The 21,134-nt window shown below is 38.6% G+C and overlaps 1 protein-coding gene across 2 annotated transcripts in view; it reads right to left on the bottom strand.

Moving 5' to 3' along the window:
* The window catches only part of LMBRD1 (LMBR1 domain containing 1), an 89,013-nt gene that overhangs the window by 27,384 nt on the left and 40,495 nt on the right, over window positions 1–21,134 (bottom strand). For both annotated transcript variants that reach the window (XM_014307295.2, XM_031057605.1), the window contains 2 exons: window positions 19,282–19,370; window positions 15,292–15,365 (listed from right to left, as the gene is read on the bottom strand). In XM_014307295.2, coding sequence (XP_014162770.1) covers window positions 15,292–15,365; window positions 19,282–19,370 — 163 coding nt within the window. The remainder of the gene's footprint in view (window positions 1–15,291; window positions 15,366–19,281; window positions 19,371–21,134) is intronic.

Here is a 21,134-nt window from a genome sequence, read left to right as displayed (position 1 = left end):
TGCAATAAACACACACAATTTTACTGGAGTCTGATATCTGAACACTGGCTAACTTCAGAGAATTGCTTAGGTTAAAAAAGACCTCTAAGATTATCCAGTTCAACCAGTAAGCTAACACTCCCAAGTCCACCACTAAACCATGCCTCTGAGAGGCATGTCTACAAGTCTTTTCAATATTTCCAGAAGTTTGAAGAGCAGTTTTCACAGAAATACCACTTCCTCCTTCAAGCACAGCTTTACATTTTCTACTGAGAATAGATCCAACACAAATGCTAGTGTGTTAAAAATGTCACCATACATGCTGTCACATCATGAGTTTTCTGCACACAAGACACGATTTGACCTGCTTAGAAACCTACTTGGACATATTAAAGTCTCATGCACTGAACCCAGAGCAAGGCACTGCCTGTTTCTGATTGTATTTTTGAATATGCCATAACTTAGCCTGGGCTTGACAACTGTCTGTAAATGTGTGTCAGCTCTCCCTTCAGATCACCTCCTTTGAGAGTATTAAGTATATAAGCTGCTTTGCCACCCACATGAGGCTGCAGATATTGTCTACCTAGACTTCAGCAAAGCCTTCAACACCATATCTCATAGCACTCTCTTGGAAAAGCCAGCAGCCTACAGCTTAGACAGGAGCACTTTGCTGGGTTAAGAACTGGCTGGATGGCCAGGCCCAGAGACAGGCGGTGAACGGCGCTGCATCCGGCTGGCAGCCATGGTGTCCCCCAGGAATTTGTGTTGTCCCCAGTTCTGTTTCATGTCTTTATTAATGATCTGGGTGAGGGGAGTTAGTCAACCATTAGCAAATTTGCAAATGACAACAAACTGGGGGAGAATGTTCATCTGCTGGAAGGTAGGAGGGCTCTGCAGAGGGACCTGGAAAGGCTAGATTGATGGGCTCTATCCAGTGATGTGAGGTTTAACAATACCGGGTTCCAGGTCCCGCACTTTGGCCACAACAAACCCCTGCTGTGCTACAGGCTGGGGACAGAGTGATTTGACAGTGGCCAGGCAGAAAGGGACATGGGGGTATTGATGGACCGACAGCTGAACATGAGCAGGGTATGCCCAGGTGGCCAAGAAAGCCAATGGCATCCTGGCCTGTGTCAGCAAGAGTGTGGCCAGCAGGACCAGATTGTGTCCCTGTACTCAGCAGTGGTGAGGCTGCACCTCCAGCGCTGTATCCAGTTCTGGGCACCCAATTTAGGAAGGCTGCCGAGATGCTGAAATGTGTCCAGGGAAGGGCAACAAAGCTGGTGAAGGGTCTAGAAACGTACATCCTATGAGAAGCATCTGAGGGAGCTGGGGCTCTTTAGCCTAGAGAGAAGGAGATTCAGGGGAGACTTTATCTCTACAATTCCCTGAAAGGAGGCTGTAGCCAGGTGAGGATCACCTCTCTTCTCCCAGGCCACTAGTGTCAGGACAAGAGAACACTGCACCAAGGGAAGTTTAGGACATAAGGAAGAAGTTCTTCACAGAAAGGCGACTGGACATTGGAATGGGCTGCCCAGGGAGGTGGTGGAGTGACCGTCCCTGGAGGTGCTCAAGAAAGGACTAGATGTGGCACTTGGTGCTATGGTCTAGCTGACAAGGTGGTGTTAGGTCATAGGTTGGACTTGATCTCAAAGATCTTTCCCAACATAGCTGATTCTGTGATTCTGTAAAAAGCACTCTCCTACAATTCTCTTCTCTAGACCAAACAAATTCCTTCAGTTTTCATTTATGGGTTGCCCTCTACAAATTTGTAATCATGTCCATAAAGTGTTCATTGGAGTCTCTGTTTCATAAACAGGGGACCAAAACCAGACAATTTCCAGATGTGGCTTTGGAAGTGCCAAGTACCATGACACCATCTACTCTCTTGCTGAGGCAAGCCCTGGACACTGTCTGTATTTCTGCTGCAAGGCACACTGCAGAACCATGCTCACCTTGCTGCCCACTAGGACTTCCAGGTCATTTCCAGCAGAACCATCTCCCAGCTGATCAGACCCAAGCACTAACTGTTGCTTGCAATAAACCCATTGCAAGAAACTACCTTAAGATCTGCTAAACCTGATGTCATTCTTGTTGGCCCAATACTCTCATCAGTCAACGTCTCTATCGTGGCTCTTTGTTCTATCTACTTCTCCCAGTCTGACATATTTCTCAAACTATATGATTACTCAACCCCATCACCCCGATCATTTGTGAGGACTAAACAGTATTGGGCCCATACTGACTCCAAAGAGCTCACTCAGGTCAGTAGCAGTGTAACTACAGAATTTACGGGACGTGTGAACACCGTACAACATTGTCAACTAGAGGGCAAGTCACAATTTACCTGAGGTCCCTCTCTGGAACACAAAACATTTCTAGCCAGTGCCAGTATGCGGAAACATGTAAGACATTACTATAACAATGTGCCTGAACAATTTTACAAACCTGAGCTTAGAAGTAATTAGATTTCAACATCTGAGGTTTCCACCTGTTCTTCAAACAGCTAACATATCAATTAACATAGCAAGTATTCACTCTATGAAACAGTTAAGAAATAAAATCCAGGGCTTTAAAGCTTAGTCTAAGTATCTACAGAGAAAAATACAACTCTCAAAGTGATGCATTGTTTTGCTGTTTTTGAAAATGTGAACTACATACTTGAACATCAAGCTTGCTCCAGTGATAAAGGCTGTCTAAGGTCCTTCCCTGAATACAGAAGATGCTAATAGTAAGATGATTATGCAAGTAAAGCTCCCATCATCAGTGTGGGAAAAGAACACATTGGTCCTTCAAGACGATAATATGTAGAATGAAGGACAGAAAAATGAGTCATCCCATGTGATGTGTCACAGGTCTGAACAGAAGCTGTATTAGCTCATTTTCAGGGCTGCATTTCCCTTCAGGCTGATAAAGAAGTTCAAAGTTTCCCTGGACAAAGTTTTAATCCCTTGGGTGAGTACAAGTGTTAAATTATTCAAGGACTATTGTTAGGCATCCGCAACTTAACAAGCAAATAATGCATTGAGGATAGCAAAGGAAAACAAACCAAAGATGCACACTACAACCAAGAGAGGTCTTAGTCCTGAAACAAACTGTGGGTTCAAAGTTTGAAATATGAATCAAAACATATCAAAATGAGCCTTTAAAGCAGTTAACACAAGTTAACTGATGTACATGAATTTACATAAAACAAACAATTAATTATTGACATATTTATACCACTGAAACAACAGATTCCAGGACTTATTTTTAGACAATTTTTTGGTCTAGAATTGTTAAATCAAATGAGAGACACTACCAAAGAGTAAGTAACCAGACATCCAAATGTACAGTCAATTACAGTATACATGCAGTTTTGTAACACAGGCTCTTAAAAATGAACTGAGTCTGGTACCAAACACCAAGTGTTCAGGCTGGTATCTGATAACACATATTGCAAGGATATGTCTCTAAGGCCTCAGGCTCTATCTCTGCTCTTGCTTAGATGCCAGATCAGCTTCACTGAAACCACATTTTTGAGTAGAAAAATAATCTCAATTTATAGTTAAACCAACTTATTTTAGAGACATCTCCGGTCTCTCAAATTACCACAAGTGCTCAATGTAAGAGACCACCACTATCATTTAGCTTAAGGGCTGGAAAGCCAAATCCTAAGAGCTCACTACCTACTAACTACAAGTTAGAAGCATCATCCACGAGAAGTTGTCTTGTTCTCATTTGAGTAAGAGCTCACTACCTACTAACTACAAGTGTCTTGTTCTCATTTGAGCTTCTGTCCAGAGGCATCTCTGGATAGATGAAGTTTTTACTTATAGACCTTTTGAAGCATAAGGCCTTCTACTCTAAAGGATAAGAAGAAAAACACAGAACAACATACTGCAACAGAAAACCCAGCTTCCCAACCTATGAGAACAGTCTAAACAAAGCTTTTGAGACTCCTGTCATATTTGTTACTCATGGAAGTGGTAGTTCAGTCAGACAGTAATTTGAACATAGATCCATCTACAGGAAGAGCCTGTGACTCCCACGAATGCAACAAATAGATCAGTACCTTTATGCAGTACCAGTTGGCACTGAAGAGCAGCAAGAAGCATGCTCTACTTGTTCTCTGAGCATGCCACTCAACACAAATAAAATCCATGCTCCAGACAGAGCATTTGATACCTTATGAGAAACTACATAAGCATTGTGACTAATTTGCTTAATCTCCACTTCTCCCAGGTCCCTTTCCTTCTCATCCTGCAGCAGATTCAGCCACTCTCACGTCATTCACAGTTAGGATTTAGAAGGAAGAGTTGCTGTTCTGATTCTTAGCAGACTCAGCATGTTGCAACACTTGAGGCTTGCCACACCCACATAACCCGCGGCCAGATAAGGGAAGTCTTTCTTATTACTTGCCTGCCATGCTGATAATAGTCACTCAGAAACAGAAACCAGAACATAAGTGAGGTTGCAACAAGTTGTAAAATCATGTTTTACTGAAGTTGTTGCATCAAGCAACTACTTCAAGGATAAACTCAAGTATTAAAAAGATCCAGAAAGGTTTTCCACTGGAAACTATAACCTCTAGTGTAAGATTTCAAAATTGCACAAACTTTGAAAGAATATCACTTAAAGGGAATGTTAAGGTGGGAACATCTAATCATCAACCATATCAGCCATAAGTGCATAGATAGCTGAGAGGAAGACAGCAAACCACATTAAAATTAATATACTAAATGACTTTAAAATATAGAGTTAAATGACTTAAAGCTGAACACCTACCACAAAAAAGCCTGAAGCCATCAGGCATTATACTTTAAATGGAAGTTGATTATGTTTTATTTTCTTATCTGCTATGTTCAGCTAATAAGATATGATCAAATGATTAACCTGTGGCCCAAACAGGATAATCACTCCTTGTTAGAGATCAAACAGAACAAGTAGGTTTTTTCTCATCAGCTTGGTGCACAACCAGAACCAAAAAAAAGATAGCTTAACAGCTCTTCCTGGTTAAAGATATTTAAGAAATAAACTTGTGATTTCAATAAATTATTGAAAAGTACTTATGTAGCATATCAGAAAGACTTCTTACACCATTTATTATTAGGGGGTCTATATATCATGCAAGTGGCTTTAAGGTGGTTATCACTGAGGTTTTTAAGAGATGTCTATCAAGTCTTGGGCAAGAAGTGTAGAAATAAATATTGACAAATATTTCTTGCACAGCAGTGCCCTCTAGCGAAGTCACATAAAAAGCCAAATTAAAAAGAATTCTTATAACCACTGTATAAAAAACAGAAATGTTCTCAGCTTTAAAGACACAAATATTCATATTCCTATTTTCTTACAACAGCTTATTTCAATACTTCACCTCAAAGCATGACCATGAAAGACAAAATGTTCAGTTCTACCAACCAGACTGACAAAAATGCATCTATTCAAGTTAGAAACAGCTGAACTATTTCAATATATGCAGTATTTAAGAAATACAGTCAACTATGAGCTAATTTTCTTTAATACAAATGCCCCAGTTAAAAACCCCCTCCATTTAAATAATTATTTTGGTATAGAAGATGCTTTTATATACTAGTAGCTTAATTAGCTTTTTATTTCAATTATGCTAGCCACGAGGGAAGTCACAGGACACCTTCTACCCTTCACAACAATTGACACAATTCAGCTGCTTATATTGAACAGTTTCCTATGGATACAAGGCATTCTTGCCAGCATTGCTTCTGACTGAGCACATTGGTCAGTCCAATTTAACAGCCTCAAGGGAGGTGCACTTTCAGGTGTCACACCAACCCAAGCAACACTGAGTTTGTGTAAGAGGAACTAGGACTCCACTTTGATTGAAACTGACTGCACAGCTCTCCTGAAAAGTAATCTGACCTTCCAAGGACTCATCACCTGCTTTCTTCTAAAGCCACGTCTCCCGTCTCTGACTACCTACTCATACTATCATTCAAAAATAAAAATTGGAATTCAACAATCTTATTTCCAGAACATCATTAAGCATGGCAAATAATAACAGCAGTTTATACATCTTCCCTTAAATTATGAGGGGTAAAGGAGAAAGCCTACTAAATGCATTTGAAGATGGCAAACTCTCATGGACAGTTGGCTATCTGCTTCCTCTAAAAATGTCATGCCATACATCTTCAAAAGTCATTCAACGTGTTATCTGGTAAAAATTCAGTTTTTCATAAGAAGTTCTAGCATCCAGTCTTCAGCTGCTATGAGAGCACATAACTTTTGAATAATATTGTTATAAAAAACATCTCAAACCGTGTAACAGATTGACCAAACAGGTTCACCATGGCAATTCTTGCATGATCTGCAGTACTCAACATGAATCTTGCACTGAGCACTTGTTTCTCCATTTCTCTATTCTTCATCCCTACAGTATCCAGCTATGCATTCACCTTCATTTCTCATGATGTTTTCTCTCCACCATACAGACTCACTATTTGTCAGTGTTCAAGTGGACAAAAAATGCTGTCAAAGTTTCTAGGATACAGAAGCCAAATACAACAGCCTCTATAATACAGATGTTCTACTACACACTGTGAACTTGTGCTTGCTGGACAAAACATCTGTGAAAGAGTTAATTCTGCTTCAGTTACAATACTGATCAGAATTATTCTGCCTAGCTGTCACCTTCTATACTGCCCCATCAGGCTTAGAAAAGCATTAAAAACCAAAAGATTAACCTACTTTCCAATTCTAAAATTTTCAAGTACAAAACAAATTTATCCACCAGCTTAATACCTACAGTTCTCCAACAGTATAGTAGGAATCAGGCTGATAAAACAACCATCAAATGGTTTTGTTATTTTGGTTATTTACTACTTCACAGAGAAGTGAACATAATGAAAGAATTACATTTCTATTTCAGAATTGGTATTGAAGTGATTAAATAGTAATGACAATGAATTGATGAATCTCAATTTCTCAATAGCTGTTTGACATCTCTTTAAAAGAATATCACTAGTGAATGAGTGCTTTTAAGGTTAGGCAGATTTTAAATGGTTTTAAGCTCTTTGATTGTTAATAACATCAACTGCAGAAAAGTAAATCATAATCCAGGCAAAAATTAGGTGTGAAAAGGTCATCACATTTGTGAGTAGACAAGCTAAGCTTTCTAACATTTCTTCTTTCAGGATGGGGAAAAAAGGAGCATTTTATAGTTCCATAAGAAATCAAATAACGCTTATGAAATGTTTGGAAAAACTACAAAGCCAATTATAATCATCCTTCAAGGACATGCTAAGTGAGATGCACAAGATCACTCAAAAATTAATCTGCCTACTGTTGTATGAGCAACTCATTATTCTGTCTCAAATTCAAATAGCAACCTGGAGCTGACAACAACTATTGTTTTAATACCTAAGGCCATGTAGAACCATTTCAATGAAAAACACGTTAATTAAAGAATAGATGCAAACTACATCATCTGTGAAACTGTTTCAAATTCTCCTCCAGCCAAAACCAGCATAGCACTGCAGGCCTAATTTATAATTTTCTTGTTACTATTCTGTATTTATAGACATAGAAAGCTGTCAGTATAAATCACCACGGTCATGGATTTGCAGAGCCCTCCTGAAGATCACCTATTAACATGTTTTACAAAACAATTTTGAGTATCAAGCATTGTACATCAGTACTATACATTACATAATGCCAAAAAAGTAGACTTTGTGTTAAAACTTGAAAATTAAAAGCAACTACCAATGAAGGATTGTGTTGAGAATTGAGACATATCAAGACATAGATCTAAATAATGTTGTTAATTTAAACACTGCATGTACTTGAGAAAATGAAATATGTTTATGCTCTTGCCAGTAATATTAATGTATCAAGTGAACATTTGTAGACTTCATCTATATTATTCACCTATGCTATTTTACTTTTTTCCCCTTAAAGAGTTAAAAATTTAGCATATACAAGTTGCATCTTTCTTGTCCCTTCCTAGTCTTCCAAACAGTCAATTAAAACCAAGAAAACATTATTCTTTGGTGCATTCAGCAGGGAAATCCAACATGAAGTTTTAGTATTATATTCTAAAAAGACATACTAAAAAGTACCAGCTCAAAGTCAGTCAAAAGAAGCATAACTGCAGCTTTTATATTTTTACATCCATTTACAGAACAAAGTAACTTTGCTTTTCGTCCAACCAAGTTGCAAAGTTACAAAATAAAGGAAAAAGAAATTTGTATTACTTAGACTAAGAACAGGTATTAAAAGTTTGGTTGTTCCCCTACTCTGAATTGGCAGTCTCCCTTTCACTTACCCAATGAGCTTCTGAAAATTGCCACCTATCAAAGTACTTCAAAGCTATTACTATCTTCTGACAGAATAATCTTGCACAAACTAGCAGTTATTAACACATAACTACTTATTTTCTGACATGGCGTAGTTTTTCAACAAAGTGCCCAGTGCACTTTTTGAAACACTAGTTGTACTGAGGTGAATAAATCATAGCAAGAATCTCTAATAAATCTTTTGGTTTTTTCCACAAATTAACCGCTGTGGTGGAATAAAGAGTTGTCCAACATGAGCTAAATAAGGGTTTAACAGTAAAACCAGTACTGAAGAAAAAATTAATCCAATAAAGAACCAATCTTACAGTCAATCATTGTCACCTCAACCCTTTCATAGGCTAGACCCAAGCTTAAAGAGAAGACACCTCACACCATGAGGTACAACACAATGTGACCCATTGGTACCACTGTAAACCCTGCAGATCCACACAGCAGAATGCCTGAGGTTTGGATGGACTCTGGAGGTCATCCAGTCCAGCACCTCTGCCCAAGCAGGGTCCCCTAGAGCCACTTGTCCAAGACCATGTACATATGGCTCTTGAGTATCTGCAAGGAGGAGACTCCACAATCTCTCTAAGCAACCTGTGCCAGTGGTCAGACACCTGCAGAGTGTTTCAGCTTGTGCCCTCTGCTCTGGTCCCATCCCTAGGTACCAGTGAACACAGCCCAGCTCCATACTCTTTGTACTGCTCCTTCAGATGCTTGCACGTGTTAAGACTTCCCCTAAGTTGTCTTTTTGTTTTGGCTGACAGTCCTGGAACCCAGACCTTCTTCATATGAGGAAAGTGCCTTGATAATCTTTGCAGGCCTTCACCAGTTTCCCTCCTGCAGCTCCATCTCTCTCATACTGAGAAGACAAGAACTCCAGATGTGGTCTCACCAAGGCTGAGAATAAAAGCAGAGTCACCAACAACCTGCTGGCAATACTCCTCCTAGTGCACTGCAGGATACCACTGGCCTTCTCCCAGCAAGAGTACATTCCTGGCTCATGGTTAACTTGGCGTCCACCAGAACTCCCAGTCTCAGAGCTGCTTTTCTCCTGAGTGCTTCCCCTGGATATGCACACATACATTCCTCTTCAGCTTTGCATGTTCTCTTGCTGAATTTGATTATGTTCCTGTCAGCCCATTTCTCCAGCCTAGCAAGGTCCCTCTGGACAGCTCCAATATAAACTCCAGAGGGCATTCTCCCAGTTCTGTGTGTAGTCTGCTGAGGGTTCTCCCCCATCATCCTGATCATTAATGAAAACATTGAACAGGACTGGAACCAGTATCAATCCCTGGCATACACCACAAATGACTGCCCTCCAACTAGACCTCATGCCACTGATCACCATCCAGTGGGCCTAGATATTCAGCCAATTTTCAATTCACTTCATTGTCTGCTCATCCAGGCCATATTTCACAAGATTCTCTACGAGGATCTTTTGGGAGAGGCTCAACATGAGCTAGACATACATTTTCCAAACACGGCAAAGCCACATCACCAACAAGAGATGCTCTTAGCCTGTTACAACAGCACAGTAGTGTGTGAAGGGCTGAAGGCTCTGCAGGCTGACATGGGAAGTATTACTCTGAAAACAGCTTAACTCAAATGTGTTCTTCAGAATAAAACTTCTGAAGCTTCAGAATTAAGTGCTATGCAGATCTGTCCATAAACTTGCTTCCAGAATTTTGAATTATGTTTAAAAATTGTACTGTAGCAATATGAATACAATCTAGAGACAGCACTCATTTAAACTGTTATACACAGTTAGAAAGAAGTTCATGCTGTTGAAAAACATCCTGGCTGACCCCACATCTAATAAATTTTTGGTTTCTTTGGTCCTAAGCTATATGCCTGCTACAGTCCAAGCTTTTGGGAAATTTAGATAATTCAGTTCTGTGCCCACATCTTAAAGTGAGTACCTTAGGAAAAATAACTGCTCAGTGGAATGACCATAATAATAATAATTAAAAAAACCCCAAAAACCCCAAAACTAAAAAAGTGAAAGTTTAAAGTTAAGTGGAAGTTTTTTAGGGCAAATGTAAGGAAGGAATTTGAGAATTTACTGCTATGGACTTTTTAATAAGGTGAGACATTGTTGCCACATTCTGCAGGACTGTCCCAAACATCACCACATGGAAAACTAAACAGAACAAACCAATTTATGTTCCATTTGAAGTGTGAAGTCAAAATCCTCTAAATACTCCTTAATCATCCTCCTTGCAGCTCATTTTCTCATTTAAATGACATGGTGTTAAGAAATACCATAAAGCATTTACTTCGCTCTTGACTCCTGAAGATATTTCCTAGCAAGCATGAAACTTGAATTAAAATCTAATTCTTATAATAATTATTGCTTTTTAGTAGGTACCAAATACATACACAATCTTCTGTGTTAATTTACCAATTAAAGTAGTTGTGAATTTTCTCACTGACCTTTTTTTGGAAAAGCAACTTTTGCACTAACTTCTTAAGCTGGTAATTTCCATGCTAATACCCCTCTCCAGTGATTTACCTTAAGGGATGAGATGCTTTCAGGATCAGTATTTATTACAAATACCTCCAAAAGCTTTTAACTAGTATTTCACAGAAATTGAGGAGATCAGGAATTTCTCATACCAAAGAAATTTTATTTCTTTGGCAATTTCAGTTTTAACAGTATACTTCATCCTACCCCTTTCAGATGCCAGGGAAAAGCTCACAACTCAAAAGCAAAACTCTGCATTTTCCCGTCAAACTGCAAGTAAAGCTCTTCTCTGTATGTACCACTAGATCAAATTTACTGTGATTTTGATGTTTGAAGCCAGCAATCTAATATAATGACAGCCCCATTGAACTGTAGCATTACCTACGTATGTATCATAGCCAGTAACACAAGTGCTCAGTTATCTGCAAATCCAGTCCAGCACAATGCTTCTATCTGTGTTGTCCCTCAACTGTCACCTTCACCCCCAAACTCCAACATATCAAATGCTACAACACAATATGATCTGATAAGAATTCTGTTCTTCATTGCATTAATAGTTCACCATGTACTTCACAGCAATGTATCAAACCAATCAGGGCCTTGAGAGGCCCCAAACATTGGACTGATGGTTAAAAAATAGGTTTTAACTACATTAGTCCTTGGGGTAAATTTGTTAGTTCCATAATTTAAACTGCAGCCATTTACAATCTCAGTAACACCACCCTGCTGTATCCCTCCTCCTGTGGAAGCAGGAAGACATGGTTTCATAGAGGAAGCCTGGGCACATACACATGCTGAAGTGAGATTTTGCTCTCTATTTCTACTCAAATTCAAGGCTACCTACTGACAGTGCCAAAGCCTTTTCCCCCCAACTTCTCACATTATTGTCTATTACCACAACACCAATTTTAGAGCAGCCATAATCTAGTTCTTCATGCTGAAGGCCACACAAAGCAGTACTGTTAACATACACTTAACTAATTGTAGAATGGATAAATTGCACTGCCAGGGACTTTAATAAAAGCACTTTATTCATCTCTTTCATGGTCTCTTCCATAAATAACATTTTAAGATGAAATCAGTCAACTGCAGTCACAGCACTCCTATTTATTTTTAGTGTTTTCTGTTATAGTAGGCATTCAATGTAAAGTCATTTTTAATTAGGTATGAAGGGATTTGCTAACATATTACTTATTACAATACAACCTTTATTAGATAAGCATTTAGCATTTAGATTTTTTTCTTCACTGTGAATGAGTACATAGAAGACCAGATATACCTGTTGCTAATTTCCCTTTAACAACAGAATAGCAAACTCTGGCACTGAAACAGGCTGAGGATATGCAGAAGTCAGGGGAAAAGCAAAAATTTTCAGTTACATCTATACTACAAATCCTCAACTCTGTGTAAACCACAGATCTGAGATCACCTCCATCTAGAGACACAGGAACTCAGAGATCACATATCTATTCTTTTTTCCATCATCTACTAAGAATTTGAGGAAAATTTTGAGATAGATGTCTTAGTTCTTGTGTTCACTCTTAGATAACAATATTCTCTTTCTATGCTTAAAAACAACTAACAGCAATGATCAAAGAGTGGCTTGATGACTTAGAACACAGACCTCCCACCTTTGGAAACTGGGATAAACAATTTGATAGGCAGCAGAAGGCTGCCTGAAAAACAAAGACCTGTCTGTGCACTCATATATGTCTCATCTAGAGGTGATTTTTTTATACAAGGCTAACACAGCAAAAAAAAAAACAAACCACCCCACAACACAAAGACATGGGAAACTACCAAGAGAAAACAGTCACTCCTTCCAGAATCATGTTTTTCTGCTCTGAAGTAGACCAAGTGGAGTAATCCAAACCGGCAAAGACAGACTACACTCTAAGCCAACCTCACCCTGAAGTTCAGGCAAGTACAACTGGCCAGAAACTTTTCATTACCTAAAGTAATTTTTGCATTATGTCATACCACAGGGATAAGTCCAGCCCATGCTGCTGCAGGTGAAAATAGCTTAAATATGGAAGCCTGACCATCACTGCTGGTGGGAAAGATGTTATGAAAGCTCTAAAGCACAAAGAAAACACTGTTCCAGCTTGGAGAACAGATCTTCTAACAGGTGTTTTTCACTGTCTGTGACACATTTGTACCTCAGTCTACCCATACATCAAAGCCTGCTCACTGCTAAGATTCTACAACTGCCTGCAAACAATGAAAAAAAACTCACATCAGACAATAGATAACAACCCACTCCTGTGTGAGCTCATGCCCAAAACTTCTGTAAAATAGCTCCTCAATTTCTCCCACTCTCCCTTAACACCTACTGTAAAACAGAACAGAGAGTTACAGAAGAATGAAATACAACAGTTAAAAATAAAGGAAATCCATTTCACACTCCAGGCATTTGCATAAACAGCTCAGTTGAAGTTTACAAATCAACAAATTAGCCCAAAAGTCTTAGTAATTAAGGCATTCATATAAGAGTTAGTTCTCATGCTTGATGTTTCACCTCATTTATCACTCAGTATTTACTGAAGTTGTAAATACATTGACACTATTGAAGCAACAGTATTGAAGATTTAGGTATTGTCTTCATCTGAGAAAACACAGACAAACCAGAAGACTGAAGTTATTGAACACAGATTTCCAGGTTCCACATATTTCCAGGTTCAGCTAGTGTTGAAGAGAGAAGCATACTGTGATACTCAGCTGAATGGTGCCTACAACCAGTATGGGTTCAAAAATAAGTAGGCAATAAAACTGGAAGTAGGAAATGTTAGAATTAAATTGAAAAAAACTCCAAGAATCACATTATCATTAAGGTTGGAAAAGACCTTCAAGATCATCAAGCCCAACTTTTGATGGAATACCACCATGCCCACTAAACCACATCACAAAGTGCCACATATGCTACGGTTTTTGTTGTAAATTGTTTACATTTCAGTCAGGAATAAAATGGCTTTATTTTCACAATCGCACATTTTAGATGTTTGCTAACAGTTATAAAAACAATACTTGGTTTTTTGAACAAAATACTGGTATTATTCTCCCAGCTAAGGTGTTTTTTCTTTTGTTAGTATCATAGCTAAAATAATACAGTATGTGCTCTTCAGCAATTCAAACAAGAAATGAATCTTTTCTTCCATAATTAAGGGAAGCTAATTAAAATCTGGCACATTACTACAGGCTAAGTGGAGGTCTAGATCTTTTTTGACCATCGCATGATCCAGATGTCGGCAAGATGGCTTGAATAATTTTATGACCCATGTCACTTTAAGAAAAGGCTTAAAGTAATAAAATTTATCATCTTGATCAGGTTAAAGCACGTCACCAATGGGGCTGAGAGCAATTCAGCTCACCTAAAATACCCACTAGTTCATGCCCCAGTTGCTCTCCCACCTACTGCACAGACCCTGATGGCCACTAAGCTGTCAGGGTTCTGACACATCTGCAAACCTGTACTGAACTGCCTTCCATAATTCTGCTGTAACTTACACCAGCTGGAGAGACAGAAAATCTTTAGCTATACTTGTTACTCATTTAACATTCTAAAGGTAGTATTTCATAAGCACCTTACCCCTTTCCCTCTTTCTTAAATCCTTTTTCAACTTTTATACATTTATAGTTTGCCTGAAACAGACACCTTCTTGGGTACCAATGCTTCAAAATAATTTACTGCATAAGCTATGGCTACAAAGGCACTTAGAATTCAGTAGCAAACCTACATAGGAACAACTATGTTAGAGCCAGCTTCCAATGGAAGAAAACATTATATCAGCAAGGACATGAATCTAAAGGTAAAAATCTGTCAGAAAAACAGTAATTTCTGAGAAACTTTAAAGCTTTGTCTGTTATCAGCCAGTTATCTTAAGCTTTTAAGCTGCTTCTTTGTTGCAAAATTTTACCTTAACAAACTAAAACATGTAGCATTACAAACACGCTGATTATTCACTGAACGAAGAAATAGAACAAATTGGAAAAGCAAATGACCACATAAGCATTAAATGTTGACCAATGTCAGTAAGTTAAAACAGTTCCTTTTCTTTCTAGGTAAAAGCAAGAGTCAAGCAGTTAAACTAACATAACCTTAACCATACCATTTACAATTGGTTACAGAATGAACCCTTCCAAATCCCTCTCATAAAGAACTGCAGTACCTTAGCTCCATATCAACTCTATGTTATGCCACAGTTCAATGAATAAAAAAGTGCAACATTTAATTCCCTATATCAGGGTGGAGAAATAAAATAAAGGCTTAAGAGCAAGTAAAGTCAGTGACTGTGTTACAAGTCACAAGTAATGTGACATCCCCTTCCATAAACACATCAAAATTAAGTCTGATCTCTGCTCACTACTAAAACAGCAGTCCTTAAATTTGCAGCAAAAAGTTAGAACTTAGAATGAATATTTCAAACCATGAAAATCCAGAGCCAAAGACACTACTGAATCTTTTCAGGATGACAAGTTTTCCACACAGGTAGAGACAGTGATAACTGCTAGTATCATGAAGGTAAAAATCTGAAAAACTATATAACAACTTACTGTGTAAGTGATAGCTGCCAACATTCCAATCACAGTCAAGGAGCTAATGGAAAATGAAAGTGCAGTCAAGCCATCTGCAAAAAAAAATTAAATAAAAGAACTTGTTGAAAATACAGTAGATGTGTAAGAACAGTTCTTCCTAAATTAGTTTCCAGAACAGATTTAAGTTCATGAGAAAGATGAAAACATAGTTGAAAGTTGTAACTCAGATGAAAAACATACCTAGAAGAGCTTTTTTGACCAGAACAGATCTTTATATGAAATTGCAGGATCCAGGAGAGACTCTTGTCATTTTCACAAGCTCACAGAAGTTACATTGACCCAAATGATTGAAAAGACACTAATGAACCTGCTCACAAAAGTGTCTAATACCTCTTCAAGACTTATTTCTGGCCTCCCCAGGGTGCTGTGGTAACTTGCACAACTTTCATGTGCATTTTGGATGGTTCATCTTAGTTTTGTTTGCTACCAACTGATTCCTCCTACTAATACCATTATCCAGAATCAGACAAGCATGGATCCTTTAACCAATCAAAACAACTCTCAGCTTCACTCAATGTATATACAGACCAACAAAGTGGACAAAGCTCAGGGGACTACAGAGTTAATGTAGCCTCATAACTCTAGTAGTTTTAAGAGATAGTAAAAGAGCGACCAAAGAAAAAGGCATTTAACTCCCTAAAGGTCTGTCCTTGATCTCACCACACAAGACATCACAAGTGGCTTTGGTTACTTAGTAACATTGAAACTTATAGTAAATTACAGAAATTGACCATCAGCAAACAATTTCATGTTTATGCTCAGTCAGAACCAGAGTTTACTGTTTTCCCCCATGTCCTCCCCTCTACTTAATTCAAAAATTTACAATAACTTTTATTTCTACTCACACAAATATACTAGCCTGTTTCTATTCATTGCCTGGTTTCCATTCTTATTTACTGAACACAGCACTAAGCAGTCACAAACTGAGAAATCATAACCTTACTCTATGAGACACTGCATCCCTCTTCTGACCAACCCTACAGGCCTCCTTCCAAAACCACCAAAAACTAATAGAATAGCACAACAAAATCCAACCTCACTGCTCAAATCTCTCCTTTACTATTTTCATTAGATAACATCAAACAACTTCCCCAGAGCTAAAAGCAGTATGATCCTGTGTTTCAAACACTACAGCTATGTTTAAAACTTGTTAAAAAAAAGAAAGAAAAAAACCAAAAACCACCTAGTACTATTTTTCCTTCAGTAGCTGTGAAAATTTGAGTTGGTTTCGAAGTTTAGGGGGCAAAAAATAGCCCACAAGTGGACTGTATTTGTAACATATCACACAATGTACTTACATACTGTATTTGATGATCCTTCTGTACAAGTATTTGAAACCAACATTTAATATCCACTTTAGAAGTCTGAACTGTACTCAATGCAACATTAAGAAACTAACTGGCTGAAAAATTGATAATTGTATACCAGAAGTATATTATCAGGCTTTGCCTCAGTGGATGAGTTTGCATTCCTTTCATAACCACACAACCAACTACCAAGTGATGATTGGATGTTTGTTCTAAGTCTCAATATCTTTGTATTTCTGGGGCCACTACAGACAGACAAAGGAAAAGGGTAAATTAATATAAAAACACGACAACAGGTACAAGTAAAGACAACAGGCAAACATTTTGTCCTTATTTCTCCAGCACCTGGAACACAAAAGAACCCTTTGCAGAGAGCTGCTGTTTGTGGAGTAGCTCTATGAAAACACAAGGGACCCCTGCATGGGGGGCTTGGGAGACAGCAATCTGAAGGTAAGCCAGCAGCATGCTGTGCCAGCAGGCAAGTCCCATGGCATCCCAGGCTGTATCAACAGCAGCAGCATGTCCATCTATTAAAGGAAGGGACCATACAGCGCAACCAGCTCTGAGGTCCCTGCTGCAGATTAAGACTGATAAATGTGAGCAAGCTAAGGGAAGAACTATGGTGGTTGGAAGCTGGAGCACATGCTGTGCAGAGCAGCTGAGGGAGTCAGGCTTGTTTGGCCTGGAACAGAGACAGGTTTGGAGAGCTCCAGTACAGCCTGTCTGCTTAGCCAAGTGATGGAGCCCAGGTTCTTCAGTGGTGCATAGTTGCCAGGTGTGAGACAATTAGGTGACAGCAAGTATATCCACAACAGGTAAGAGGAGAGATTTTTCCAGAATGAGTTCAGTCTACAAACTTGGGAGGTTTTGATGAGCTAGGTAACGAAGCCCAGAGCAACCCAGCCTGATCTTACAGCTTCCTTCTTGGTGCAGATTTGAATAGATGACCCGAGGTCTCTTCAATCTGAATTATCCTATGAAATTACAAGTCACAAGAGAATGCTGATAGGAAATAAAATCAGACTTTCACATCCCAACCCAGCATCTTAATCAGTTTACTTTCCTAGAAATAAACATAGGCTATACTGTATTTCATAGCAAAGACAGCTAAATACTTTGTTGCAGTCATATCAAGGTCACCTGGAAAAATTAGTTTACATCTCAGCTCAACCGTTATCACAACCTGTATAAACAGTTTAAGTAGCATTTTATCCTGAGCTGTTATAATCTTTGCAAAGCAAGAGAAAAACCAACAAGCAGACAGCCAAAACATTCAATAAGCTATGGATTTGTCCTCCCCATCTCCTACACTTACAAGCACAGATTACAGCACAGAACATATTATGATTAAAGACCCTGCATGGATGTCGAAACAAACAAGAAGGGCTTGGAGTATTTAAGTGGCAAGAGGAAGAAGAGGCAAGATAGGGGCTTGTTGCTGAGTGGGGCAGGGGACCTGGCGTGACAGGACTTTTCCATGACAAGCCTGAGCTAGTGAATGCTTTCTTTGCCTCAGTCTTTTACTAGAAAGACCAGACTTCAGCAAATCCAGGCTAGGGAGCAGACTAAGAAAAGTTGGAAGGAATATTTACTCTTGGTGGAAGAGGATCAGGTTGGAGAATACTTAAGCAAACTGTACATATAAAGTTGATGGGCATGGGCTCTGAATGGATTAGCCAGCTCTGTCAATGTTTGGTTTATGTCATTGCAGGGAACTTTTATTCAGTACAGAATTCCTAGACTAATGCAGAATATGACTTGATGAAGGCTTGTATGAATATATCCTAAAACACTCACATAGATGCCAATACTCTGATGCATATCAAGAACGAAACATGAGTAATGGTGTACTTATGCACTGGGATGAATATCTGTTAAACAACTTTTCTTGAATATATTTGACAAGTGACATCAAGTCTGTTTTAGCTCACCTATAAAACACTTCCCTCACACCTTTACCCTGAAAACATACCCAGGTTACACACATGAACTACACCACATAAGTGTTAAATACTATTCCATGGAGTTTGGTCTTCTCAACAGCTCTTTACAGCCCTAGTGTAAAGTATAACAACAGCTATCAACAATTTTAGAAGAGGTCAGTACTGTAAGAGCAAAGGGAAGAAGCTGTAACACCCACAGGACTTTCCCATCCAAATAGACAGAACAACTCATCTCATTTTTACAGTCAACAGCAGTACTGCATTTCATTAGGTAAATGAATGAAGACCATCACAAGACAATGGTCTTCGCAACCATCACACACTCATCATACCCTCAAAGTCAGTGAACTTCAGCATCCAAGCAGCATTTAAGAACTAAGTGAAGTCTACGGAAGCAAGTATCCTCTCTCCACACCATAAATATCAGTGAACACAACACTGGAGTCCTTGCTATCAAAGGGGAACTTGTATTTAAAGTACAGAGAGGAGATCCTGGCAGTGTCTGCTTTCACAATAGCCCAAATTTTTGTTTTTCTCTGAACAGGAAGAAGTCTTATTGTAAGGACTTACTGCAGGTAAGCAGTCAGAGAAAAGGTAGAAAACTGCCACAAATGAAGTTAATTATCAGTCAATGAATGAGTGGCAGAGGTTAGTAGAGTGGCAACTCATGCAAAGCCCAGAACAAATCTCAAACTTACGACTACTTCCAAATTCTTCAAACAGGAGCTTCACTTTCTCCCACTCTGTGGAATTCTTCTTGTTGGGAATATCCAAAGGAACAAAAGCACTGTAATACAGAAAAAAAAAATCTTTCTTACCCTAATTAGTGAAAAATAGGAAGAATTCTATCTCCAAATTAAGGAAACAGAAACCCATTTATTCCTGAAGAAAAGGCAGTGTTTCATTTTATTCACATTCTCCTCTGCATTTAGATCAGCAGAGTACATGCATGTGTGTGTGTACAGTCAGGTCTGAGGTCAATGAACAAGTGATTTTGTATTTACCCATCCTAAAAGAGGTAAGGACTCCGCACTCAAGTATAATTAAAAGACATATTAATATGATTTACTATCCTGATTTGACTCATATGCAGAGAAGCAAATGAACTTTAAGCATCAATTGAGACAAATTCTCAAATATACACTTCTGAAAGCCAAAATAAAATAAAGATTTCTTGAACAAGCACTGAAATAAAAAGGGACATGTTTATCTTCCATTATTACAACTAAACACATCTGCTCCATTCCATTCTTTGTTCTGTACTTGGCCCAGAGAACTGAGCTGCAGAGAAGTTCACTAAGTTGTTTTGTTCTTCCAATAAGCACATTAGCAAAGAATGCTCAGAGAACAATGTCAGGTAAAACAGCCCCCTAGCTGAAAGCTTTCTGTTGTCATGCTCACCATCTAAAGTCTACTAATAAGAATAACTCTTCAGCACCTGTACAGACAAAACAGCTGAGTTTGTAATAGCTGGAAAAACAGTGCCTCCATACCAAAAAACCACTGAGACCGCAGCTTTGAGACATGAAATAGAATGTCTACAAGTCACAGGGAAGACAGATTTACAGGGAAACACTTCAGGCAAAGAATGAAAGAACTCAAACCTAAGTCCATAAAGAATGTTCATAAGTATCATTTGGATTTGTGTGACAAATTGATATTATTTGTACAACATGATTAGACCCCTGCTTGAAGTCCCAAACAAACACATATACTCCAGGAGCAGTCTCAAAGTACAAAACATGCTTTTGCTTCCAAGGTTAGGGCTAAGCCAACAGTGTGCACATATAATCATCACATCAAAACCAAACTGATACTCGGCAAAAAAAAAAAAAAAGTTGACATTTTAAAAATCAATATTTTAATTTCTAAAGAAAGCTTCTTGACTGTGCAAGAGGCAGACTGAGGGCTAGCATTTGCTTAAGTTGACTTAGGATTTAGCTCTTGTATCTGCCTCTAGTAGTAATTCTTTCTGTACAACAGCATCCAGACAAAATGAAGACACAGGTATTAAAACCAAGCTAGGCAACATTTCTACTTATAAATGATAAAAAGAAATAACTGGAGGTTTATTTGCTAAAAATGGTTAAAGGAGACTGAGAACATAGCTCAAGTCTTTTTTATTTTAGCACGACTATGGATTTGCTATTTGTGGACCACATGCAGGAAACAAACAAGATGGAAGAACATTTTAGGATATTTATACTTGCTTGCTTTTTTTTTCCACTGAGCACAAGATTCCTTTTTTTTTTTTTGTTGAACCAGCATGTCAAAGGACACTAATCAGAGAGCAGGGGCTACTGAATACATTATACTCTTAAATTAGTACTCAGATAAACCTTGACTGAAGGAGATGGACATCTGATTCTGCTCCTGCTCAAGTTCCATGCACCAAAGACCCCAGAAAGGAACACACGAGTTAAATTTAAGTGATGCAAGCAAACAAAACAGCTCAGTTGTGGTGTCTGATACTTGGAGTTCTGGACACAAATCAAATTATTAACTGTGGTAATTTTAAGAATAGAAGCAAATTGCTATGCTGTTCAAAACA

This window comes from Geospiza fortis, unplaced genomic scaffold, assembly GCF_000277835.1.
Source record: "Geospiza fortis unplaced genomic scaffold, GeoFor_1.0 scaffold264, whole genome shotgun sequence".
NCBI classification, from domain to species: Eukaryota; Metazoa; Chordata; class Aves; order Passeriformes; family Thraupidae; genus Geospiza; species Geospiza fortis.
This window is presented reverse-complemented; position numbering and strand designations above follow the sequence as displayed.